This window comes from Phascolarctos cinereus, unplaced genomic scaffold, assembly GCF_003287225.1.
Source record: "Phascolarctos cinereus isolate Bilbo 61053 unplaced genomic scaffold, phaCin_HiC Scaffold_2;HRSCAF=192, whole genome shotgun sequence".
Lineage (NCBI taxonomy): Eukaryota > Metazoa > Chordata > Mammalia > Diprotodontia > Phascolarctidae > Phascolarctos > Phascolarctos cinereus.
The window spans coordinates 60137531-60164760 of record NW_027555625.1 but is presented as its reverse complement, the minus strand read 5'-3'; the positions used below and the strand labels follow the sequence as shown (position 1 = coordinate 60164760).

The window sequence follows — 27230 nt, the reverse complement described above, 5'->3', positions numbered from 1 at the left end:
CAGCACCTCATTTATGTGGCATCGGTGCTGAACCATTCACCAGCAAGGCTGATCACAGTACTGAGGACCAAAGTGAAATGGATCTAAAGACCAGACAGGGCACAAATGAGTAGAAGTGGTGGCAACTCTTCGTGTACATTCAGTCAAGTGTGAGGGCATTTTGGATGGAATTGGAGGCTAGAGTGGTGTGATAAAATCCCTTTTTGGGAACTGTCTCCTACTGTACTTTTAGAGCATAGTTGATATTTTGAACTTTAGTTGGATTTAAGTTAACAAATGTTTGTTAAGTGCCTGTTGTATCCATAATATTTTACTAGCAGTTGGAAGAGATCATAATCTTATATAAGACATCATCTCTGCCTCTGCCATTCTTTTTTTTTTTTTTAGGCAATTGGGGTTAAGTGACTTGCCCAGGGTCACACAGCTAGTACATGTCAAGTGTTTGATCTGAGGCCGGATTTGAATTCAGTTCCTCCTGACTTCAGGGCTGGTGCTCTATCCACTGTGTCACCTAGCTGCCCCTCTGCCATTCTTTTGAGGCAGCTAGGTGGCATAGTGGATGGAGTGATAGCCCTGGAGTTAGGAAGACCTTAGTTCAAAGAGGGCATCAGACACTTACTAGCTGTGTGGCCTTGGGTAAGTCACTTAACCTCTGTCTGTCTCAGTTTCCTCAACTGTAAACTGGGGATCTTAATAGCTTCTGTCTCATAGGGTTGTGCAGATGGGATGAGATAATATCTGTAAAGCACTTAGCAGAGTGCTTAGCACATAGTAGGTGCTTAGGAAATGCTTGTTTCCTTCCTCTTTTCCTTCCCTTCCACTTCCTTTCCTTAGAAAGACCTGGATTATGCAAGATGAAGCCCACTCTTTTGGGGGTATACATTGATGAATGAATCATCAGAAAGAACTCTGTGGAAATAAATGGCCCTAGTATTATAAGCTGGGAAGGGCCTGACCATTTATGGGGCTCAGGGTGTGTATCCATGTCAAACATCTCTGCTTTACAAATGAGCTCAGAGCTGGGAGTTCCAAAAGGGAGCTTGGGCTTTGAAACAGGATGAGAGAGGGAGTTTTCATGTGATGAAAAGTTCCAGGGAAAGACCGCAGTGACCCATGACTGAGGCCACACGGCCACTTGAGGGACTAAGCTGAGAACAATAGGTGAAGGATCCTTACTTGGGGATAGGGTAGAACCAGTCAGTCTTAGCAGTTGGTCTATGAATATACTTCCAACAAACTGAATAGGACAGAGGTGACAGGATAGGACTTAGAAGGTCTCAAAGCCATTGAGACTCACAATAAAGGAAAGGCCGACATCTGCAAGGTCAGAGCAGGATAGCCTGATGGTCGTGGCCAGAAATGGGGGGGGGTCGTAAATAGGAAGGAACCTTCTTCTTCCAGGGGACCAGTGACCATGGTGGGACCTAAAGGAACAAGGGTGGCTGCAGAAGACCCCGACAGGAAGAAGCAGTATGGAAGCAGAAGATGTCTGAAGTCTATTCAGCAGAAAAAGGAGATGAGAAACGAAGAGGAGAGAAAGAAACACTGGATTTTATAACAAGGGCAACTTCTGTTTGCATCTTTCCCCTATCCTGCCCTCCAACTTCCCTGGCTCCTTTTTACCTCTGGGATCAGATGTAAACTCTAGTGTTTGACATTGAAAGTTTTTTACAACCTAGCGCCTTCCTGTCTTTCCAGTCCTCTTACATCTTCTTCCTCCCACACACTGTGGTCCAGCCACATGGGTCTACTTGGTGGTCCTCACCCAAGATGTTCCACCCCCATCTCTGTGCCTTTGTATTGGCTGTCCTCTGTGCCTAGCATGCTTTCTCTCCTCTTAGTCATCTCTTAGAATAATTGCCTTCCTTCAAGACTCAGCTCAAATGCCACCTTCTGCAGGAGACCCTTTCCAGCCACCCAGCCTTCACCTCTCACATTATCTTCCGTCTACTCTGCGTATATCTTGTATACACCTATTTATGTATATGTTGAATTTTCCATCAGAATGTATGCTTCATGAGGGCAGGGGGCATTTGTACTTTTTCTTCGAATCCCCAAGGCTTGGTATAGTGCCTGGCATGCAATAAGCACTTGATCAATGCTTATTGATTGATGGATTGATTCTCTTTTCTTCTCCCTTGGCAACTTCATTCACTTTCATGGCCTCAACTACCACATCTATGTAAATGACTTCCCAAATCACTATCTCCTAACCCGATCTCTCTTCTGATTTCTAGATGCACATCTCTAACTGCCTCGAGGACATTGCCACCTGGTAAACTCAGGTTACTTTAGATGCATCATGCCCATAAATGAACGTAGCACTTTTTTTCCTGAAGGCAGGTGTTTCTCCTCATGACTATCTCATATCTAAACAATGATCAAATTGTGTCAGTTTTACTCTTCAAACGTATCTTACATTTCCTTCATTCTGTTCCCATTGCTTCTACCCTAGTGCAGACCCTCGTTAAATTAGCAAGTGACACAAAGCTGAGATTGATACCTAAGATGTTGGATAACAGGATGCAAAATGATTTCAACAGTCTAGAATACTGGGCTGATATAACATGATGAAATGTAATAGAAATGAATGAGAAGTCTGAGTTGTAAGAGAACTGCACAAATACAAGATGGTGGAACCATGGCTAGAATTTCACTGGACTTGCAAGGTCAGGATGAATCAATCATGTGTCATAGCAGCCAGAAGAGCTATTGTAAACTTGGGCCGCATTTATGGAGGGATATCATCAAGAAATGAGGGAGGGAATAGTCCTGTATTCTGCCATGGTCAGACCATATCGGGGATATTATACTTGGCTGAAGACACTGGGGATGCTTATGCAGTAGAGATGTGACTGCTGTCTTCAGGTATTTGAAGGGCTGTCATGTGGAAGAAGGATTAGATATGTTCTGCTTGGCCTGAGAGAGCAGAACTGAGAATGATGGAGATAAGAATTAAAGAGGGAGGGTATTGCTGAGAGGCTGATTCTAACTTCAAATAAAGAAGCCTCATGATTGGAACTGTCCAAGAATGGGTTACTGCAAAGGATCATGAGTCCCCCGTCATGGGAGGTCTCAAGTAGAGACTGAATGAACACTCGTCTCCTATAAAAGAGTTTCCCTGTTCAGATAGAAGTTGGACAAGATGGCTTCAGAAATCCTTTCAAGCTCTGGGGTTCTGTGAACATGGAAGCATAGAACAGTTTGGTGTTAAAAGGGAGGATTCCCAGGGATCCAGACCTGGATGTATTAGATGATCCTAGGAGGCATTAAGGCTCCCTTCTCAGCTCCCACATTTGGAACCAATGACAACCTGAACCTACTTAGGGCTGAAAGTGTTCAGACCAGTGCAAAACCCTTTATATCATAATGTTCTCTCTTGGTTAACCTGATCATCCCTAACAGGATAGATGAAGAATTCATATGAAATACTTAAGGAAGACCCATACGTGCCTTCTCTGAGTCTGAACACTTTTTTAAAGCAAGATACCAGAAAGGGGTTTTTTTGTTTTGTTTGTGGGAGCACATGGTTTCCAAATCCATAAGGAAATTTGAGTTAGAACTCAGTATCATCTGAGGCCTCCAGGGTCTGCCTCAAAAGGGAAATTAAATGTATTGCTTTTGAAGTTACTTACAAATCCTGCTCCCTGATCTTGGTAGTAGTAGCCAAGAATTACTGGTTCTTGTGTAGTAAAACACTCTCTGTCTGTCTGTCTATGTGTATTGTATAAAACTTAATATAAGTAAAACTTATATAATATGAAGGGCTTAAAACAGTCAAGTGAAAGTTTAATGTTTCTGAATAATCATACTTTAAATTTTCTAGAGGAGTTGGCTGTGTAAAGGAATTCTAGGGGTGTGGAACTATTGTTTCTCCTTATTTAAACTGTAAGTTCTTTGAGGACAAAGATCAGTTTTGCTTTTGTCTTTGCATCTCTGGCACCTGGCACAGTGCTCAGCACATAGTAGGCATTTACTTAATGTTTGTTGAATCAATATGGCAGGTCAGGGTTGGGGTGAGGCATTAGGAACCACAGACAATTGCTCGATAAGTTACCAAAATAAATACCAAAGAGTTGAGGAATTAGTCCCAGGTGGGAAGAGGACAAAATGCTTTTCAAATTATTACTGACATGGACTGTGCTCTGACCTGGTGATGCTGAGGTAAAGTGACAAACTCTTCCATCGCTGGGGCTTCCAGGCCCTGAAAGCTCCTTTTTTTTTTTTAATGGAATGCACGTTAATGGGGCACTATCCATTCTAAGCCTTACATAAGAAATGCTGCTTTTATGGGAAAGTAATTCTGGCAGCCACGACCAAAATATAATCTGTTAAATGCTGACAAATGGTGGGCAAAAATAGATGGAGTAGATCTTGTTATAGCAGGAATTAATTTGGTTTCACCACATTACACTCTGTGTGAAAAGCTCAGGACCTCATAACAGAGAATACACAAATTCAGAGGCATTGTCAGCTCTCCCAAAGAAGAGCCCACCTTTCCCCCTTATTGCCCTGCCCCATGTTGTCATGTGTCCAGGGCTTCCACACAGTTATTGGGCTAACCCAGAGGGGCCCTGAGGCATCCAGTCCCTCTGTGAACCAGTAAGGGCTACACACATAGTACCGAACCCTAGGCTTTAGTGGAAAGATTGAGGAAACATTTCAGCGAGTTGGTGAGTGTCCTGAAGGGAAGTGGGAAGGCCGTTGCTATGAGAGTTAGGTATCTGAGGAGGGAGGGTGGTGTGTGTGTGTATGTATATTCAAGAGGGACCTCCACTACTCTTTGATCAAGGCAAAAAACACATACTGCGCCATGTTCTCCACTCCCTCGAGTGACAATTTGTAACCCCAAACCTTCAGCACAGCTAAAATGCTGATTTGTGATGGTCACAGCACTGGGCTGAGAAAACAAAAGCCTCATTAGCATCAGCTCTGTCATTAACTCAACGAGATATTGAACATAGCTTTGCAGAACTAGACATGATATTCTGTTCATTTATTCCACAAACATTTACCAAGTGCAGCCCTGTGCTGGGCTCTATGGTAGATTATTTGGTCTGGCCCGTGACTTCAGCAGAGTTGAGGAAACTCCTGGTGTGGAGAGATCTTTCACCGATGCAGAGGAGCAATTCCTCTATAAATTACAATCTTTAAAGAGTTGGCTTGGGACACTAAGAACCCAACTGACCGGCCCATGGTCATGCAGCTAAGACTCAAACCCAAGTCTTCCTGACTCCAAGGCCAGCCTTCTAGCCATCCGCCATGCTGCCTGTCACTACTACCCACAGATGACAGTGGAGCAGTCCCTGCCTTCAGGCATCTTAACTTGTATTCAGGTAAGCTAGCCTATGCTTAATTTTACAGATGGAGAAGCGGAGATACAGAGAGGCCAATGACCCATCTACTAAGGTCACGCGTCTAGTTTGATGAAGAGCTAGGCCTGCAGCCCAAATCCTCTGACTCCCTAGTCCAGCATTCTGGCCAGGGCCCTTCTCTCTGGGGTCCTGGTTTCCTCATCTCTGTGGTGCATAGATTGTCCCTTTCCTGCTTTATGTAAATGTGTGGAATGAGTCAAAGCTAGCAGAGTCCTTGGGGGGAAAACATGCCAAAGCAGGCAAGGCGGTGTGATGGAAAGTGTGTGAGTCCCAGAGTCAGGAGATGCCTGGGCTCAAATCTCACCTCTAACATTTATTAGCTGCAGGGTCCTGATCAATGCCTGAATCTCATGTTTTTCATCGTAAAGTGAGAAAAAAGAATTCCCGAGTACCTAACTCTAAAAATGGTTGTGAAGATCAGATGAGATAATGTATGCAAAGGGTGATTATATATAAAACAATATATGAATGGCTACTATTACTATTGTTATTGTTATTATAATAGCAAGGAATCAGTAACAGAAGGGAAGCCTGTGGATTTAGAATCAGATGACCTGGGTTACAGTCCTGGCTGTTTACTAATCAGTGTGACAATGGGCAGGTCATCTTACCTGTCAGCCTCAGTTTCTTCACCTGTAAAATAGCAATAATATTTCTTGCTCTATTTGCAGTGTTATTTTGAGGACTGAAGAGAAACTGTAAGCAAAGTGCTTTGTAACTGTAAAGAGAATTCTTATTAATGATGATAATCTAAAGAATAATTTAAATATTAATAATAATAAAAAGCACCTCCTAACCTCTGACATAAAAAAATCTGACTATACAATCGAGAGTAGAAATATTTCTTTGAGAAAACTTGAATTTAACTTTGGGAAAGTATTGGGGGATGGGGGGAGAGAAACAAACTTCTCATGTTGAGTGAGAAGACAATACCTAATGGCCAAATTATTATGACCTAAAAACTCCCCCAATTGCATTTAAATTAAAAGAAACAATTATTAATTTCAATTAGTTACTGCTAAAGTGAAGCCACATTGTAGTAGGCAGAGCCTCCCCCAAAGCAGCCGTATAATGATGTGTGTGCCTGTTTTAGAAAGCAGTTGGGGAAGTACAAGCCTAATGAAACACATCAATTAAGGACCAAATTAATGGGGAAATTTTAATGGACTTTCAAGGCCTCTGAAATTCCAATCTATCAAATTTACTACCTTTAATCTGCATTAGCTTTTCTTATCAATCCTCATTTAAACTAAGTCTGTAGCTATGGAAGAGTGTACTCCATCCACAAGAGCTAGCTTGTTAGTTACCCTTTGGCTGATTTCCGGTGGCATTGTGGCTAAAGATTTCCCAATCATGGTATCTTTTGTGTAACATCCTAGGCATCACATAGAACACAGCCATAGACTCTTATGATGTTAGAGGCTGTCCACCCTTTATAGAGGAGTGGAAATAACTTGCTTTAGGTCAACTGGTGGGTTAGTACCATGCTATTCCATGCAGTTACCCTTGCAGAGACGGAGGAGGACAGTTTCCTTACCAGAGGGGTCTACCAGAAGAGGACGAAGCCCCAGAGAGAAGAGGTTCTTACCTTAACAAACAAGGCTCCCTTTGAAGAAAAGGCATCGGTCCCTCCTCCATTGGGGTAACAGTGATAGGCAGCATCCATAACCGGGTAGCGGCTGGCAAAAAGGAGGCCACTGTTGAGGATCTTGCAGGGACAGGAGCTGCTCAGGATCTCACAGGGGCAGCAGCTGTTCAGGATCTTGCAGGGGCAGCAGCAGCCGTAGATCCCGACATCGTACAGAACGTATTCAAAATATTGGTGGAGCTGGTCTTTCAATTTCCCTGCTGCTCTTTTGTCAAACACTTCCTGCAAGCACAGGAAGTCCAAGTTGGCAGGGAAGAAGGCAGAGATCTCGTGGTCAAAGATCTCGTCCGTATGCTTCTTTTTTCGCAGAGAGGTCTTCTTGAGCATGGAAGTCTTGTGGAGCAACTTGTTGTTAACAGAGCTTTGGTCCGTGGTGCTCTCCCCAATTCGGACCTTCACCAGGGACTCTCTAGAAGCTGTGTAGCTGTCTAAGCTCCCGGCGTCCCCTTCCTTGGCCGTATGGTTGGGTGTCTGGCCCTTCTGGCCTTCGGTTTTATTCTCTGGAGGTGTTTCCGTCTGGCAGTCGCCAGTGCCGTCGGCTTCTGGATCAGACAGCTGGCCATCCTCTCCGCCAATCCTGATGATGCAGGCATTGTCTTCGACGTCATGAGAGTCACCACCAGCTCTGGGGCTCCTGTTCTCTTCACTGTTGTTTGGGCTTCCATTGTCGCCCTTGTACTCCATGGATGCTGTTCTCTTGATGCCCACATTGACAGCTTTGTTGGGACCATCGCTGCCCTGGGGTGAAGCCAGACTGCTGAAGCTCGCAGCACTGATGGAGGTGTTTGTTGGGGAGTCTATATATATTTTGATCTGGGGCCTGCTGGCTCCATTTCGGATTCTTTGCCCAATTTCTTTGGCCCGGTCTTGTGTGTTGGAAAGATTGTTCACTCTTGCCATGCATTCAGGGAGGAGACAGACGTTGGCAGTGCCAAAACAGAAACTTTTCCCAGGGCCCGAGGCCTTCCATTCATTGAGAAGTATAGTACCACTGGCCTGGCTCTTGTCTTCCAGCCTAGAATAGATGTATGGCCGCCTGCATAGCTGGAGAGGGTTCCACAAAAGAAACCCAAATATGGCACTGGGTATCGACAGAGTACAGAGAGCCAAGTAAATGGGTGTGGTGAAGATGAAGCGGAGGGCCCAGCACAGAGAGCCCCTTTGGCACTTCTCATTGGTGGTTGGTATCCAGGAGGCTACAAGTCTGTCCACAAGCCAGTAAAATGGGCAGATCAGAGCCCAAGAAAGGCGATGCAGAATAGACAGACAGCAGCAGGGAAATGGGGAAGTGTGTAAAACCATTGCAACTCAGTCGTCACAGCCCGTTGAAGCCCTACTACATGGTGTCCAGGACGATGAGCGGTCCAAGCTGGTGTGTTGAGGGTGAGGGGAGAAGGTGGGGAAGGATAGTCAATGCTAGGTTTGCTAATGAAAGTCGTCACCTGTGAAAGAGAAGATGGGCAACCAGACCATAGAAAAGGGGTCTAACGCTCTGTTCTTTGGGCCTCTGCAGTCCTCCAAGGTCAGTCATTGTTCGTTACAGGGGGCCATACTGTGCTGCAGAGATGGCCTGGGGGAGAGCTGTGGAGATAAAAAAAATGAATTTTGTCCTTAATGTTTGTTAAGTAGCTGTCTGAAAAGCCACACCGAAAAGCAGCACGCTTTTAAAAATGTAGTTTTAAAACTCGGCATTTAATCAATTCCCTGAGCATTTCTTAATGGACTTTGGCTTATCAAAGCTTCTCTTTAATTTCTGTTCATTCATTGGTCCACTCAAGAGGAAAAAAAATTCTCCACCGAGTCCCTTGTGCTAAAAATATTCTAACTGATGAGATGAGGGCTCTCGGGACCAACAATTGTGAATTCTGTGGTTTCTGTGGGTCTAAAAACCTGGTTGAAATGTCACAGTTAAATTATTTATTTCGCGTTCTTTCCATTCTCAGCATAAACGGCTTAACAATGTGACATCTGCTAGGTTTCTGGTTTGCTTTAAAGCAACTTTACACATATCCTATCACTTAAACAAAGATCATTGGCTCGAGAAGAAATCCTAGAGGTTCACTTAGTGTAAGTCCCTTGTTTCATAGAGGAGGAATCTGAGGTCTGGAAAGGGTGAATAACTTGCTGAAAGTCACACAGGAAATAAGAAGCAAAATCAGAATTTGAATTCAGATCTTTTCTCCAAAGCCGTTACTCCTTTCACTATATCATAGCACCTCCTCAAATTTTTAATTGATCTTAAAATGACAAAGCGTTCTTGGATGAGCAGATTGGTGGTGTGTTTATGTGGAGAACACATTGTCATCCACATGGAGATGTTAGAATAGTTATTTCTATACCATGATAATATACATTTAATAACTTGGGATCAGTGATATCAGTGATATTGGTGATATCGCCATGATGTTCCAAGAAATTCAAGAAAGGATCCAGGGCCAGAAATGAGGAATATATTAACCTATTCTTACACCTGCCTCTATAGGTTCAGTGGTTTTTGCTAAAGGAGCTGCAACCAGAATGAGTGAAGCTATTGGACAGCTTGAAAGGAAGCTTCATAATTAGATACTACTTCCCTTTTACTCCCCTCACTCCCCCCAAAAGTACAGCATTGCTTCAGAAAGCCTAGGTTTGAATTCTGGCTCCAACAATATGTGACCTTGGGCCAGTCATGCCTCCATTCTAGGCCTCAGTTTCCTCCTCTGTAAAACAAAGGCTCAAAGCAGATGATCTCCACTATCCCTTCCAATTTTTAATTGTAGGATAGAGGTTATAGATGGTCTCTATGCTCCCTTCCAACTCAGCCATTTATACTGGGTGTCCCAAAAGTCTCAGTGCAGGTTTAAGCCTATACATTTGTACAAATGCATAAATAGGATAATTTTATAAACTAGATAGAGAATTATGCCTAAGCTAGTAGGCAAATTTGAACACATAGGTATCTTTGCAATTTCGTAGATGGGGCTCATACATGGAATATGGCCCTAGAAAGGCCTATTTTATTTAAAAGGAACAGAATAAAAGTTTGCTGATGCATGTGTGGGGGGGATGGAGTAATGTAAATAAAGAGGATAGGTAGCCTACCCTGCTCCTGGACATTCCCCTCTTAATTGTTAGGACATTTTCTGACTCTATTCTAAATTTGCTAGATCTAGAAGTAAAAGGAACCTCAAAGACCATTTTGCAGATGGGGAAATGAAGTAGCCTGCTCAAGGTCACTCAGGCAGTAAGTGGCAGAGGCGGGATTTGAACCCATGTTCTCTGACTCTGGAGCAATGCTCTTTTCACTGCCTTCTGGATGGCTGTTCCACATGACAGCCCCTCAAAGACTTGCTCCCCCACTCCAAGCCTCTCTCTTGTAGGCTAAACATCTCCCATTTTCTCAACTGATCCACATGGCATGGATTCAAAGCCCTTTGTCATTCTGGCTGTTCTCACCTGCATGCTCCCTGTATGCTCTTCTTAGACTCGGGGCCCAGAGCTAAATAGAATATGCCAGAAGGGGATTGACCCAGGGTCTATCACTTCCTTATTGCTAGAAGCTATGCCTATGCCACTCTTGATGCAGCCTGAGACCTGTTAGCTTTCTTGCTGATTTATACAGAGCCTGCTGTCCACCAAACCCCCCAAGATTGTTTTCAGACAAACTGCTGCCTAGCCATTCATCCCTCATTCTGGATCCATGATTTCTGAGTCATAAGTGATTCTTAGAAAGATGGTATAGAATGAGAGATGTTGCATAATTGGAGAAGAGCCAATTTTATTCTGATTTTCAAAAAAAGGAAGAGGGTGATGCAATCTATGGGCCAAATTTTCCTGGCATAATTCAAGGACATACTATTCAAAGGCTGGTTTGTAAGCACTTGGAAAGGGAAGTAGTTCTCACTGAATACTAGCATGGTTTCATCCAGAGCAGTCCATGACAGAGCAGCCTCATTTCCTTCTTTAACAGGGCAGCTGGACAGGTAGATCTAGGGAATGTTGCTCAGTCAGCATGGCATAGTGGCAAGAGGGTTGGACTTGGAATTAGTAGAGATCTGGGTTCAAATTTCACCTCTCATCTTTAAAAACTGAGACCATGGACAAATCACTTAACCCTTCCAAGCCTTAGCTTTCTTATCTTCAAAACAGGTGTAACAATATCTGTAAGCTTTCCCTCGTGGGGCTTACAGGAGATAAAAATGTCAAGTACTTTGTAAAACTTAAAGCAATATATTTGTCTGGCTACTGTAATGTGACATAACGTATATGGATTCTAGAATTTGGCAAAGTCTGTCATGCTGTGTTTTTGAGGGGTCTGATTCCATGGGGGCAGCTAGGTGGTGCAGTGGATAGAGCACTGGGTTTGTAATCAGGAAGACTCATGTTCATGAATCCAAATCTGGCCTCAGACACTTGGTAGCTGTGTGGACCCAGTTCTTGACTCCAAGCTCTGAGTTGTAACCATGATACAATGGTTATGCCTCTCTCTGACAATCAGAGCTGTCCAATGGGCTACCAAGGAGGTAGTGGTTTCCCCCCTCTTTAATCAGAGACCAGAGATACTAGACTAATTGGCCTCTGAGATCTCTTCCAACTCATAGATTTCTTTATTTTGTGTCCCTAATTTTGATTTCATCCCTTAATACTCATGTGAGCTCCCTGATATTTACGTGCAAAAGCAAAAAAGAATTAGATTTACCATTTGGTCTGTGGGTAATGTTTGTAATGTTTTGTTAGCCATTTAGATGAAAGAGACTAGTCTAGTGCCAGAATTGTAAAGGTGTAAGGGAAGAATCACATTTTTAGGTTTCATATTTCGGACTCTGGGTTGATTTAAATGACGTGAGAAGTTGCTTAGAATATCTCGGGTATTGGGGGTCAAAAAACAAAGAGGAATGGAGAAGGCCCTTTATCCCTGACCCAGTGTCCATATGCCACCTTTTAAGGAATGCCACCTCTATGATAGGGGAAGATATGGTGCTATAAATGGATCATGAGATCTGCATCACGGATGGAGAGCTGAGAGAGACCTCAGGGGCCATCTCGGTGGCTCAGTAGCTAGAGTGCTGAAGTTAGGAAGAGCTCAGGCCATTACTAGCTATATTAGCTATTATTATTGTTGTTTTCTAGTCCAATTCCTGCATTTTACAAATGAGGACGGCTTGCTATGGAGAAGAATGTTCATTTCCTCTTCCCTGCCCCAAAGAGGCATACTATAACTCAATCATATTAGCTGGGTAGGGAATTCCAGATAACTTGGTTACTTATTTTCTTATCCTTCAAAGCATTTGGAGGCATCTGAAACAGTGGTCCTTGGCTAATCCAGAGAGCCTGGCGTGACTAGGCTTTCTTCCAACTACTACCTCAGTTTAGACTTGCTGAGACCTGGAGGGAAGCTTTCCTGAGCCAAGGCTGGGTAATTATCTTCTAGGACCACTCAAGTCCTTACATTGTCGTTTGGAAGACACTTTTTGAGAGCAGGTGCTGTGCTTTGCACACAGTAGGTGTTCAGTAAATATTTGACTAGCTTTAATCTTTTAAAACTCTTGAGATTACTTGGACTGCTGGAAGTAGTACCACTAGGGATCCTGTTCTTGGCTATCCTGTCATGAGAACAAGGTGCCTGTACTTGGATAAAAGGTTCTATGCTAATATCCAGATGGGATTCTGCTTAAAAAATTAATTTTTAAAAAAAAATTCTGGCATTTTCCAATGGGAGTTGGTTATAGTCTAATGGGCATTACAAGTCATTTTACTGAGTAACAAAAATAATTCTAAATAAACACTGATTCTGTGGAGTGGGAATTAGAGTTAATTTCCTTGGTCTCAGAGGGCAGAATGAGGATAAGTGGGTAGAATTTTTCAGGACAGGACAAAGATTTTGGATCAAAATAGGAAGAATCTTCTCAACAATTAGAGCTCTCCAACAATGGAATGGATTGCTTCAAGAGAGAGTGAATTCCTTGTCATTGAGGGTCTTCAAACAGAGCCTAGATGACCACCTGGCAAGTGCTCATGGCACAGAGCATCATGATTTGGGTGGAGGTTGGACTATATACCTCTATGGACCCTTTTAACAAAGGGTATATGAAAATGAAAGGATCTAAGTATTATAGGGTTATTTCTTTGCTGATATTCTTTCTAAGTTTTTTTTTCCCCAATAAAAGGGATAAAAGCTGCATGGAGGTGAGTAAGAAAAGTAGCAACTCTCAGACCTGGATAGGTTGGTCATTTACCTGGTGAGAGGGGAAGGCTGAATGAGGTGATGTCTCAAAGTCCTTTTCAGCTCTTGGATTCTGTTCATCTATCACAGAACCACAAGGCTATGTCTGGAGTTTGGTGTTTATTTAGCTCAGGGTACAGCATTTTAAGAGGGACCCTGATGAACATGACAGTGCCTATACGAGAGTGACCATGATGACACAGGGGAGTAGGACCACTGTCACAGGAGGATTAGCAGAAGGGATGATCAGCCTAGGGAAGACTTTGAAGGGCCATGACAGCTGTCTCCCAACATTTGAAGGATGTCCTATGGAAAAGTGTTAGAATTGTGGTGCATGACTCCAAGAGAGTAGAAGTAGGATCAATTACACAAATTACAGTGGGACAAATTTTGTCTCAATATAAGGAAGAACTTCCAAGCCATTTCCTTCTCCAGCTTCATTTTACAGATGAGGAAACTGAGGCAAACAGGATTAAGTGACTTGCTCAAGGTCACACAGCTAATGTCGGAGGTTGGATTTGAACTCAGGCCCTCCTGACTCCAGGGCTGGTGCTCTATGCACTGTGGCTCCACCTAGCTGCCCGAGCATATAACTTAGTAGTCTGCTTTATAAAATAATAATTAAACCCCCCTCCAAAATGTGTCATTCGTAAGTGTGAGGACAGCCTGGCCTAGCAGAATGAAGACTGGGTTTGGAGCCTGAGGGGCTGGTTCCTAATGCTAATACCTTTACAGGTGCTACTATGGGGGGGGGGGTCTGCCTGGGCCTCAGTTTTCCCACCTGTAAAATGAAAAGGTGGGAAGAGATGATCCTCATGGCTATAATTCTTTAACTTGTTTGACATTTGGATTCTCTCCTTGTCTTTATTTGACCATTTCAGTGAAAGTGTGTTGGGCACCTGCTGTGTGCAGAATCCTCCGCTAAGCTACGTACTTGGAGAGAGAGAAACTTGAGATAAAATAGTCCCTGCCCTGATGGAGCTTACAATCTAGGAAGGAGAAAAGACAGGAGTACAAATGACTATAATACAAGGGAGTTGGAGAGCCTGGGTTCAAACCATGGCTCTGCTTCTTACTGCCAGGGGAGGTCCTGCCTGTCGAGGAAAAAACCGTTTTGCCTCCCTCTTCATTTCCAGCACCCCTTGATTTCTTGTCCTTCCCAAAGAAGAAGGGAATTTCTCGCCCTTTTATTACCTCTTTATTTAATGTCCAGACCTGTGATTTTAGCAACGTGGGCAGCACCTTTTCAAGTCCTTCTTTCTTTCAGGTGTCCAAAAGGCACTTGTGAAGTATCTACTGTGTGCCTGACATTAGGTGCTGGGGAGACAAAAATAGCCTCTTTCCTCAAAAAATTCAAATTCTCCTTGGGGGAAGCAGATCACAGGGTCACAGGCCAACAACTTGGCCACATCGCATTGTCTTGGAGAATTGCTGGGAGGCACTAACACCTACCCATATTCACACAGTATGTGTTCAAGAGATAGGCCTTGAACTCTGGGCTTTCTGACTCTAAGGCAAGCCCTCTTTCTACTCTGCCACAATACCTTATCCTTAATAATTCTATTTTCCTAATAATATCTAGAGTTTGCAGAGCACTTTAAAGTTTGCAAAGCACTTTATCCATGCTATTTCATTTGGTCCTCACAAACCTGTGAGGTATTATCAGCTCCATTTTACAGATGAGGAAAAGAGAGGTTCACAGACTTGCCCTCAGTCACCCAGGTGGTATATGTCTGAGGCCCAAACTCAGGTCTTGAGCATGTAAGATATGCCTGCTTCTGTGCGTGGTTGAGGGATATAGTTGAGAAAGCACAGAAAGTTGGTGGGAAGGTGGACCAACCACACAGCTGATGCTGTCTCCTCTCCTCTCCTGGATATCGGTATGTGGGCAGAGGCCCAGCTGCCCCACGCTAGCTCCTGCTATGACCACCACCTTCCTGTCATTTCCATGGTGCTCCTCCTTCCCTTGCCTTGGCTCTTCGACATTCAGAACTAAGATATAAAAGGCAAGCACTGACTTCAAGGCCCCCGTGATGCTATCTGACCCGCATAGGCAAGGGATTCCCCCAGCAGGCTTGGAAATACAGCACACTACTTCCGTTCCATTGATTACGCAACCCCGCTGTGTTGGAAGGACACCTGGGTACAAATTTATCTGAAATGGTTTTATTTTTAGCTAAGAAAGAACTCGGTGAACAAAAGGGAAATTATATCAATTATGAAAAAAAAATCCAACCATCCCCTCAAACACCTCATATTCCAGCAAGATTAAAAACTGACATGCTGCCAAAAGGAGAACATTAGGAGTTTTGAAACCCACTTCTGGAAGCTCACACATTTATTTCTGCTCCTGTATAAGTTTATTCCTCACATGTGAACGATGCTGCAGAGCGGAGCTATCTAAATGGAGCTCCCTTCCTTTAGCTTCTGGGGAAGGGATGGCCTACCCTGTGACCTTAACCTTAGGGTTCAGTACAAAACCATTGAAGATGGAATGAGAGCCGGGAAGGCCTACAGAGATCATGTCCTTCCCAAAGAAGAAGGGAATTTCTCGCCCTTTTATTACCTCTTTATTTAATGTCCAGACCTGTGATTTTAGCAATGTGGGCAGCACCTTTTCAAGTCCTTCTTTCTTTCAGGTGTCCAAAAGGCACTTGTGAAGTATCTACTGTGTGCCTGACGTTATGGTAGGTGCTGGGGAGACAAAAATAGCCTCTTTCCTCAAAAAATTCAAATTCTCCTTGGGGGAAGCAGATCGCAGGGTCACCCTCACTTTATTTTTGCAGATAAGGAACCTGAGACTCGGAGAGAAAATGCAGTTATTCTTTACACATTGCATCTTTCCCCACCATGGTTTTGATATATTGTGGGTCGGCATAAGAAATTAAATGGGAATTTTGGGGGAGTTTTGCGGATTCTGCAGATGACATAGAGCCTATGATCACATACTTAACCCGGATCTTACAATAAGATACTGTAAACACCCCGTAAAATAAAAAGAAAATACTCAGACTTCTTCTCTGGCACAAAGGGAGGGCCAAACAATTTTACACAGATTTTCCAGATTGCGGGGTGCTGTACCCTTAACCCCTTTGATGTGGAAAGGATGACTATAACTTGTCTAAGGCAAGGGGCAGCATTGCATCTCAAACTCACATCTCTTGTCCCTTCAGATTGACTGCTTTCTCTACTTGCTCCTCCAAAAGTGAACAGACACTCACCCTTCGATGCATGAGGGTTGGAAAGATTCTGTTTTTCTCACTTAAAAAGTGACAGCCTGCACTAAATGGGCTTAGGAGCCAGGGCTTAAGGAACAGTATGTGACCCTCCAATCTGACTGTGTACATATGCATCAGAGCTGTTGGGGTTCATATGTTTATTACGCTCTGGGGAGTCTGATGGGGAGAGAAGCATTAATACCAGTGGGGAGCCAAGGCTTGGAAAATGGGCAATTCTCTGTATAACTGTGATCTGGTGTGGATGGAACCCAAAGATAATTCTGGGTGAGAAAATGGAACATTTCAGTGAGGGGGATTTTCACTATGTCACCAGGCAGGGTTATTTCTCCCCTCAAGTCTAATTTTTAGGGGAGGTTTTTTGATTCAAAACTATCGTCTTGGAAAATTATAACTATAGATCATATGTCAGTTTTTCTCATTAATGAACGATGCTGCAGATGCTTTGGAAACTCTGGCATTGTTTGTGGTATTTTGAGGACATTTGTGAGACAGGAATCCTGCTTTTGCAGATTTCACATGCAACAAGGCAGTGTCTTCTCTGGGGACTCTTTCTGGAGAAGGTATTTGTGGACTCGGGAGTTACTTCAAAGTCCAACTGTTAGAAATTCTCCTCTGCAACAGTATCTGGAGCATAGTGGTCCATTCTGGGTGCCATGTTTTAGAAGGGATATTGGCCAACTGGAGGGTTTCCAGAGGAAGGCAATCAGGAAGGGGAGGGGACTCAAGCCCATGTTCTGTAAGGAGCTAGGGGTGTCGAGATGTAAGGGAGTCTGAGAAGGAAAGACTTCGCGAGAACGTGATCATAGTGTTCAAGTATTAGAAGGGCTGCCATGGAGAAGGATTGGATTTGACCCTGGAGGACAAGGCTAGGAGCAATGGGGAGACTGAAGAGAGGCAGGTTTTGTGGAAGTTTAAGGAAGAACTTCCTTAGAACAGCTGCTCAGAAATGGAGTGGGCTGCCCCAGAAGGTTCTAGGATCATGGCTTTAGAGCTGAGAGTGGCTCAGAGGTTACGTATTCCAGCAAAGATGAGGAAAAGAAGAACTAGCAAGTTAAGGGACTTGGCCAAGGTCAATAGCTACTAAATGGCAGGGCTAGGATTTGAACTCAGGTCCTTAGACTCCAAATCCAGCATCCTTTCCTCTGAACTATGTTGCCTCCCTGCGCTTAGTTTAGGCTTACCTCGGTTTTGAGTTCCATGTCACAGGGGGTTACTGAATGACCCTTTTGTTGAGGAATTTTCAGAGGGGCTCACACTTACAGGTTAGAATAGATGACTTTGAGAATCCTTTCACCTCTGGGAATCTATGATTTGGAATGCTGACAGAGACACCCATCTAAAACAAGATTGGTGGTTCAGGAATCCAGCCCATCATTCTTATAGAAACGGAGTTCTGCCTGATTCCACACGCTGCATAATAAACCCCAGATTTACATGCTTACCTAAGAAAGCACCAAGATATACTTCATCACTGACACTTTCTTCTACTGACTAAATGCCTCCTATTTTTTCTTCCATGAGAAGGACTGGTCTAAATCACCCCTTATCTCAGGAAGGCTCATATAAGGGGTTGGCAGTCAACTAAGCAAAAGGAATACTATTAGCCATAGCTTTTCTTTCCTTTTATGCACTCCCAAAGTCAGGTTCATTCATTCTCATCCAACAAACGTTTATTAAGCATCTAGTCTAGGCCTCAGTTTCCTCGTCTTTAAAATGAGGGGGTGAATTTGCTCTCCAACACCCCATCCAGATCTGAATCTATGACTCTATGATCCAGGTACATAACATTATTCTAGACCCTGGGGAGTGTGCACAAGTTTGAAAATGGCCTTGCCCTGCTAGTGGCTTAATAGACCTAGAAGAACATGTTTCCGATTTGTATACGAGAAAGAGAGGTTTGTTTGATGTGACAGGGTGAATGAATGAAATACCCTGGTTCCAACATTTGCTGACAATGCCCTCCGTGTTATTTTACAACTTGGCAAAACTAACCAACATGTCAATTGAATCTGGCAGTCTTTGCAATGTTCCACACCCCTAGGTCCTCACCTCTGCAGAGGAGGAAGAGAAGGGTGAGCATTCTCTTGAACTAAGAATATCAAGAAATATTCAGTAGCATTAGTCCTAATTATTCCCCACCTTCCTCTGTTATGCTTTTTGATTGCTCTTTGTATGGTATCTGTCTGCATTTCATAGGCATCTCAAACACTGCCTGAACGTATGGTAACACATGTTGAATCCTATTTAGACCAGTCCACAGGGCAATAGAGACATCTGCTTGCTGGCTTGTTGAAGAGTCAGAAAACCCTTCTAATTTTTGTGTCATGAGAGTCTTTGACACAAGGGCATGATTGTATAGCCCTTTATTGGTTCCTTCATGTGTATCTCATCTCTCTGACTAGATTTTAAGCTCTCTGAGGTCAGGACCTATGCCTTTTCCTCTGTATCTTTCCAGCCACTCAATGATATATTGCTTGGATAATAAATTAAATAGTTCCTATATTATAGAAAGAGCCTGATACTCTGCCATCTGTTAATTTTGAGGGAGCTCTTTCTGAAATCTTTGCTTAGCAGTCAAGATCTTAAATTTACTTACATAGGTTAATCACTTTAAATACTGGAAACATTACTGTAAGAGGTAGGGTACAAGCAATGTGAGATCTGACGGAACCTTAAGTCTGCACAAATTTAGAACTAGCCTGTTGATTAGGCTTCTTTCTTGTTGCCTTTGACCCTAGAAATGGAATACCAGATTGAGGTTGAGTTGATTTCTGGCAGTGGATATGCAACCTCCTGTCTGAGAGTATCTGAGAAATTTAGTTCTGCTTCTGTAGTCAAACAGAATGAGCTCTGTTTACAAATCACCTCTCTGCTGATTGAGGATCTTGCTTTGTGGGAGCTCATGTAACTAAATAATCATCAAATAAATCTTATCCTGGTAGACAGGTTGTTTAATGAAACTCAATGAGGCAGGAGCCAAAATTGGCTGTAGGACTAGAATCTAAATGGAAAACTTTCTATTAGGTTAACGTCATTTGAGTGGGTAACTAGCTTAGGGCCACCAGGGCTTTGTCCCAGGGCAAAAGAGTACTAACATTTAACACATCTGCTACTGGAATGGTGTAGAAAGGTGGAGGGGAAGGCCTGTTGGTCCTCCTTTTCATCAGAAAGAAAGGAATTGTTGAGGGCCATGTCATTCAGAAACCCTGTGAGCAGTCTAGCAGTCCAGGTGAGGGGGAAGGCAAGGTGGGTAGGGAACCCCTAGTGGCAGTGTTCTCGCCTGGCCATCCTGGGCAGTTTCTGGGACAGTCCAGACCAGGGGATGGGGGAAAAGAAAGGGATGGAGTGACCTTAGAAGCTCTCTCCCTCTCCCCCTTCCCTCCTCAGTTATCCTGATGGGTTCTGGCATGGACTGAGACACTGGAAAAAGAACTCTGGGCTGAGATTCAGAAGATCTGGATTTGAGTTGGAGATCACTTTTAATCCTGTGTAACCCTTAATCTCTCTGAGCCTCAGTTTCTTTACCTGTAAAGTAGAGTACAATACACTCCCTACCATACAGGGTTGTTGTAAAAGATGAAAGTCTTAAAGTTCCATATAAACATGAATGATCAGTACTCTAGTTTTCCTATGGCCAAGATATTCGATTTCCTAGTACATTGATTTCTCTCCTTATAAAATAATATACAATCTATCTAATATGAAGATTTATTACCTGCCAGTAATGACAACGATTGATAGTCACCAAGGGCTTATAGATTTGTTGGCCACGATCTTTGAACCCTCTAGGCAAGAGATCAGGAAGGACCAAATGGCCCTGTTACTACTTGCTCATTTTTCCCTAAGCCAGGATATTTTCTGCAGGAGAGAAGATTAGGAAGTGTGCCCGTGGCTTTTAGCCTGCTTACATGTTCTTTATTGTACATAACTATTTGTGGATGCTTTGTGAATGGCTGTTTGTGTATACTAATTGACTGGAAAGAAGGGCTAGCAGAGAAGCCAGGTGCTTCCTCTAGACGGATTGGCCAGGGTTCAGTCAAACAAAAAATGAGAGATACTTAGGAAACTTGAAGAGGGTGTGTGTGTGTGTGTGTAAAAAGAACAATGGGTAGATGAAAAAGAAATCAGAAGTGAGAAGAATAAGAGCGATGCCTTCTGAGGCTTGGAGACTCCAATGTGCTGGGCCCAAGATGCCATTCTGCCTGAAGGGAGGAGAGGGCATGATGGAAGCCAGAAAACCAGACAGAGGGGACCTGCTTCCTCAGTGACTGGGAGAGTTTAGAGAAGAAATTCTATTTTAGGCTGGATATGAAAGCCAGGTGAGCTAAGAAGAGAAACAGACTTCCCTGATAGCCAGGCTGAGACAGACCTGGTATTGGACTTGGGGTTCCAAAAAAACCCTCATTTCCTAAGTCTAACACAGTTGGACTATAATGACTCATTGGAGCTATGCTGATCAATCTGTATTCGGCTTGTAATAATAGTAGTATATATTTGGCAGACAAAGTACTTTATATTTATTAGTTCCCTTGTAGTTCAGATTCAGATTCTCATCTATTTTTATAGATGAGAAAACTCAGGCTTAGGAAGATTACATGCCTGGCATACAGACCCTCAGCCTTGCACTCTGGTCTCCAGCAATGCCAGAGCTCTCTCTAGCCACTTTGGGTGTGTGTGTGTGTGTGTGTGTGTGTGTGTGTCGTTTATCATCACGCATTTATTAAATTCCTACTATGTGACTGGGCTTAGTGGTTAGAAGATTCAACTGCTTTTCTCAAGAAACTTACATTCAAATGGGGAAGATGTGTGTGTGTGTGTGTGTGTGTGTGTGTGTGTACACACAAACATATATACGCACGTATAAACATACATGCTTGATAATGAACTGATGGATGCACACCTGGAGAATTCTAAGCGACTACCTTGTGTTCCTGACAGCTTTTGGATCCCTCCCCAGTGAGGAAGGGTGTGAGAGAGAAAAGGAGCCGAGATATGGCACTCAGGCCCTCAGTGGTGGCAGCAGAAGCGATTTCAGGAGGCAGCAGCCTGAAGCGGGGGTCTTGGCACATAGAGATTCACTCACTATGACCCAGAAATCACTTTCCGGGCAACATGCTTCCTCTTCACTCATCATACCACACGTTCTAATGGTCCTGTTTTCAGATGGACCAAAGGATTGGATCAGAGGATCTAGAGCTGAAAGAGGGGCAGCTAGGTGGCACACTAGATACAGCAACAGGCCCGGTGTCAGGAAGGCCTGAGGCCAAATCCAGCCTCAGATACTTACTAGTTGACCCTGGCCAAGTCATTTAACTCTGCCTCAGTTTTCTCATCTGTCCATGAGCTGGAGAAGGAAAGGGCAAATCACTCCAGTGACCCCAATGGGGTCACCAAGAGTCTGATACAACTGAAACATGACTGAAAAACAACAAAAAATGCTAAAATACACCTTAGAGATCTAGTCCAATCCCCCATTTTTAAAGACAGGGAAACTGAGGACCGCAAAAGTGAAGTGGTATGTCTAAAGTGACATAGAACAGCTTAGAAAGTATTTGAACTGAGGTCTTCTTGACTCCAGGCTCAGCGCTCTATTTCCTGAGCCCCCTAGCTGCCTCTAGGTGGAATGAATACTGGGTTTGCAATCAGGAAGATCTGGGTTCCAATCTTGTCTTTGACACTTAGGTGCTGTGTGAGCATAGACAAGTTGCTTCACTTCTCAGTGCCTCAGTTTCCTCATCTGTAAAATGGGAATCATAATACCTATGGCACCTACCTTATGGTGGGCTGTGATCCAAAGGGAATAGTCTGTGTAAAGTGCTTTGTAAACCTTAATGTGCCACTCTTGTCATAGACAGCAACTATCACTATTGTTGGGTGATGGAAAACATCATGGAGGCCAGGAAAACCATGTGGATCATCTTCTCTCTCTTCAGTTTGCAGACCCACAAAGATCTTCTAATCATTGAATGAAGAATGATATTGGAGGTTTGGAGACTCAACTATTCAGGCAGTAGTATAAATGGGAGACAGAGCGGAGAGGAGAGCAGTTGTTTCAGGTATGGGTGTGGGGAGGTGGGATGTCATTTAGGAGCTGGCTAGAAGGGAACCTACCTGCAACAGTCCCTCTCCTACAGAAGATCTCTGAGTTTGGCATTTCGCAACGGGCCAAGAAGAGATGATGACTGTCATCAGCTTCCTGCTGCCAGCATTCAGTTCTATCTGATGGGAAGATAAGTATATGGGCACTCCAACCTCTCTGTTACTAGGCCCAGATTGATTCCCACCACACTGAGCCTGCCATGGGCATACGTAAGAGCCCCATTCACCCTATACACAAGGATTCATTCTGGAATGCCTTACCATTCTGAAACACTAATCTTCCAAGTCTAAGCTGAAGCCCGGTGGGCAAACACACCAGAGAGAATGTTGAAAAATCATTCTAGGAACTCTAAGAATCCATAAAGGAAGAAAGCAAAAAAAAATCACTATTATAGACTTGCTCCTTTTTATATAAAGAGATGTTTCTTAGTTTTCTAAATCATCTATCTGAGGGGAGGTAATTGGTATAAACACATCTGAATTTTATCCCTTAATCCCCCCAACTATAATGATAGAATAAAACCCATTAAAATAGAGGAAAAAAAATCACTTCCTCCTGATCCCTGTCAATGGCCGTTTAAAGTTACGTGGTTTTGATTTTAGGATAATCTTCTAAAGGTGTTGAACTCCACCCCATTTACTTATTTAAACCTCTTCCTGTACTTAATAGGGGAAGAAATTTAAGTCTTACTTTGAATACAGGTATCTCTCAGAAAATGACTGGTCAGAACCTCAGGAAGCTCAGAAACTCATTAGAGTCCAGCTGACAAACGTCGGCTTATTTGGCATCAGCTGTTGACTTTCTAATTCCTATTCAAGTCAGCCCAATTCAACCCAACCCAATCTAATCCAATCTAATGTCAAGCATTTATTTAGCACCCGCTATGTGCCAAGCACTGTGCTGGGCACTGAGGACATAAAAATAATTCTGAATTATTAATAGTCAATTGTTTCTTCCCAATAGGGCCCCTCATGTGAGCTGATGCAGATTATAGTTATTTTCTAATTTTCAACTTCCTGGGGTATGTACAGTTATGTGTGTAGGTGTACTAGTTTCAAAGGTCCCCATTCATCTTTTTTCCAATTTTAGATCTTCATAGAGAAAAATACTGAGTCCTGGAAGAGCAATTCCTTGGTACCCTCATTGTATTTTACTGAATGAGCCCTTGGGGTCCATTTAAACCTTTCTTTAGTGAAAATAGACCCCACATTTCTTCATCTGGAGTAAAATAGCCTCAGAACACTTCTGGTTCTGTGGGTAAGTACTTTCTGGTGGCTATGGCTGTTCATCCAGGCCCAGTTCTAATACTGGGAGGGAAAGGCTGGGGAAGGTTTGGTAGCACATGAAGAATGGAATTACTCTTGGAGCAAAAGGTTTTGATTGAGCACCTTGGGGACTGTTAGTATCACTAATCAAAGGAGTCTGCCTAGACCCCAGTGTGGATAGGACTGATGATTCCGGCATGACCCTTTCCCCAGTCAGTCATATCAACAACCACAAGGAAGAATCCACTACCAAGTAGGGATGCTCTCGGAACCCAAGGGCAGGACATGTTCTCTGGTTCTCTGCCGACAACTGTCTGGGCTTCCCATAAGTGAACCTCACTGCCCCAGAACAGAGTGTCCCTGCTAGCTTTGTCTCAGACATAACAGTGTTAGCCCCACCAATGGAAAGACAAGGAAAACGCATCACTACACATTCTGCGATGCTCAGATTGGCTGTTTGCTTTATGGTCTCACAGCTCGACACAGTCGCAATCTGTTTTTTGCATCTGAAAGCAAAATGTTTAATTGAGAGGGTAATTGTTACCATAAATCACCAGCCGCAGCAGTGTTCATAAATGGACTTCTTTTTAAATATTTATACGAACAGCATTGTAGAGTTCTTGGCATACACAAGATGACTTTTCAGTTTCACAAATTGTTTTTCTGCTCAAAGCTTGACTGTATGGCACGTGTGTGTGTGTGTGTGGTGTGTGTGTGTGTGTGTGTGACATATATATGTATGTATATACATGTGGGAGGGGAATACGTAAGATTAAGAAGGATAAAAAATTGGTGAAAATAGCACTTGGGGAAAATTGTTAGGTTTGGAGCAGGCAGGGGACTTCAAGGTTGTCTAGTTCAACCCTGTCATGAAGAAACTGAGGGCTGGAAAGGTGAAATCATTTGTTCAAGGTCATACAGGTAGTGAGGAAAATGGCTGCAGTTTGCACCCAGATCTTATAACTCCAAATCCATTGCTCTTTCCACAATGCTGTACTCTTCCTCTTCTAAGACATTTTAGAAATGTCTCTCACTGCTGTTGGGGGATTAAATAATTAAATAATTTCCCCAGCGTCTGAGTCAGGCTGAATGTAGAATATGGCATCTCTCGCTCTTTATGGAATAACTGTATTTCCTTACTTTGTAGTGGGCTAAAAGCACTTCTTTGCTGCCTTTTAAATAATATTCATCACAGCTTTTTCAAATAGAGCCCTACATATTTAAGCTTCATAACCTTGGGTAAGTAACCTCCTTGAGCCCTGGTTTTCTCACTTGAAAAATGGAAGGGCTGTTCTAGGATCATAGGCTCATAATACTTAGAACTGGAAAACATCTTAAAGAATTTTTTAGTCTGTTACCCTCATTTTTTTTGTTTAAAGAGTTTGATATGTCTTTTGTTTTTATTCCACTATTGTTTTCATATTATCCTTCAATTCCCATTGGACCCTCTCTCAAAGCCAAAAAACGAACCCAAAATCTAAAATTCAAAACTCCAGTTAATTAAAAGCAAGCAACACAGTGTCTGACAGGTGTGCAACAGTCTGCACTCGTGGTGTTCCCTCCTTCCCGAGAGGAGGTGAGAGTATTTTATGAAATGTTCTCTGGGACCCAGACTGGTCATTACAATGAAAATCTGGCTGCCTTTAGTTCTAACATTAGTGTAGTCTTGGTACATATTCTTTTTTTTTTTGGGGGGGGGCTAGGCAATGGGGTTAAGTGACTTGCCCAAGGTCACACAATTAGTAAGTATTATGTGTCTGAGGCTGGATTTGAACTCAGGTCCTCCTGACTTAAGGGCTGGTGCTCTATCCACTGCGCCACCTAGCTGCCCCTTGGTGCATATTCTTACCCTGATTCTGCCTCTTCACTCTGTATCACTTCATGTATCTTCCCATGTTTCTCTGAACACCTCACATTCTTTATTTCTTATAATAGCTTTACATATATTATCTCATTTGATCCTCACAACAACCCTGTGAAATAGGTACTATTGTTATCCCCAGATGAGAAAATTGAGTCTGAGAAAAGTTTTAAAGACAATAGGGAGCTATTAGCATTGAGTTACTAGGGAGGTAACAAAGTCAAAGTTGTGCTTTGGGAAGGTCAACTTGTGAGCTAAGGGGAGGATGGGCTGGAGTGGGGAAAGCCTTGAGGCAGAGAGACCAACCAGAAGCTATCCCAGTGGTCCAGGGTCAGGGTGATGAGAGCCCGCACCGAGGTGGTAGCAGGGTCAGAGAAGAGAAGGGATTTATAAAAGAGATGTGTTAAAAGTAGACAGCGCTTGTCCCCAGATTGGTTCTGGAGAGTGAGACCGAGGATCTGATGATGGCGCCCACCTTGTGGGCCTGGGTGATTGGGAGGACAGTAGCAGCTTCAACAGTAATAGGGGGACAAAAAGAAAAACAAGTAATAGGGGAGTTAGAAAGAGGGGAGAGGTTTTTTTTGGGGGAGGATAATGAGTTCCATTTTGGACATGTTGAGCTGAAGATTTCTGCAGCATGTCCAGTTTCACATGTGCAGTAGGCGGTCAGAGATGTGAGACTGGAGGTGGGGAGAGAGGATAGAGCTAGAGAAACAGAATAGAGAATCTTTAGCATAGAGATGATCGTTGAATCCATGGGAGCTGATGAGATCACCAAGTGAGACAGTACAAGGGGAGGAGAGAAGAGGGCCCAAGACAGAGCCCTGAAAGGCACCCATAGTTGGCAAGTCTGACCTGGATGAAGATCCAGCAAAGGAGACAGAGTAGTGTTCAGGAGGAGGAGAGTGCAATGTCATGAAAACCTCACGAGAAGAGGATGATTGACAGTGTCAGGGGATGCAGAGAGGTCAAGAGGGATTGGGACTGAGAAAAGACGATTAGGTGGTTTGGCAGTTGAGATCATTAATAACTTTGGAGTGAGCAATTTTGACTAAATGATGCTGTTGGAAGCAGGTGTGTCTAAAATACTATAATGTCAGGGAAACAAGGGGGCAAAATAAGGGAAGAAAGTGTTAAGGAAATAAATGGGTTTGTTTTCATTGCTTGGCTATGTACACCGCCCAAAGCAAGTATTCTAAGCTCTAAGCAATAATTCTAAGCTTCCTTACCTGAGATTGTTTGCATGGATTCGGCTAAAGCCACTGAAAATATTTTAAATTTGCCTGTCTACCAGGCCTTCTCTTGTCTGATTGTTTTACCAAGGACACCATCCCTATTTCCCACAGGCCCTTAGGTTCTATTTCAGGATCATAATGCTGGAAGGGACCTTTTAACTATCACCTAGTCTGAAGACCCTCAATTTATAGATTAGGAAATTGAGGTCCACAGAGGGGAAGTCACCTACTCAGGGGCCATATAGATAATAAGCTGGAATTTGAAATTGGGTCTTCTGCCTTCAAATGTTTTGTATGATAGGTAT

The 27230-nt window shown here is 43.3% G+C and overlaps 1 protein-coding gene across 1 annotated transcript in view; it reads right to left on the bottom strand.

The window, feature by feature from the left end:
* Nucleotides 1-27230, bottom strand: part of SMPD3 (sphingomyelin phosphodiesterase 3) — a 266077-nt gene that overhangs the window by 27665 nt on the left and 211182 nt on the right. Inside the window, exon 4 of the mRNA XM_020989278.2 lies at nt 6964-8604. Coding sequence (XP_020844937.1) covers nt 6964-8325 — 1362 coding nt within the window. The 5' untranslated portion in view covers nt 8326-8604. The remainder of the gene's footprint in view (nt 1-6963; nt 8605-27230) is intronic.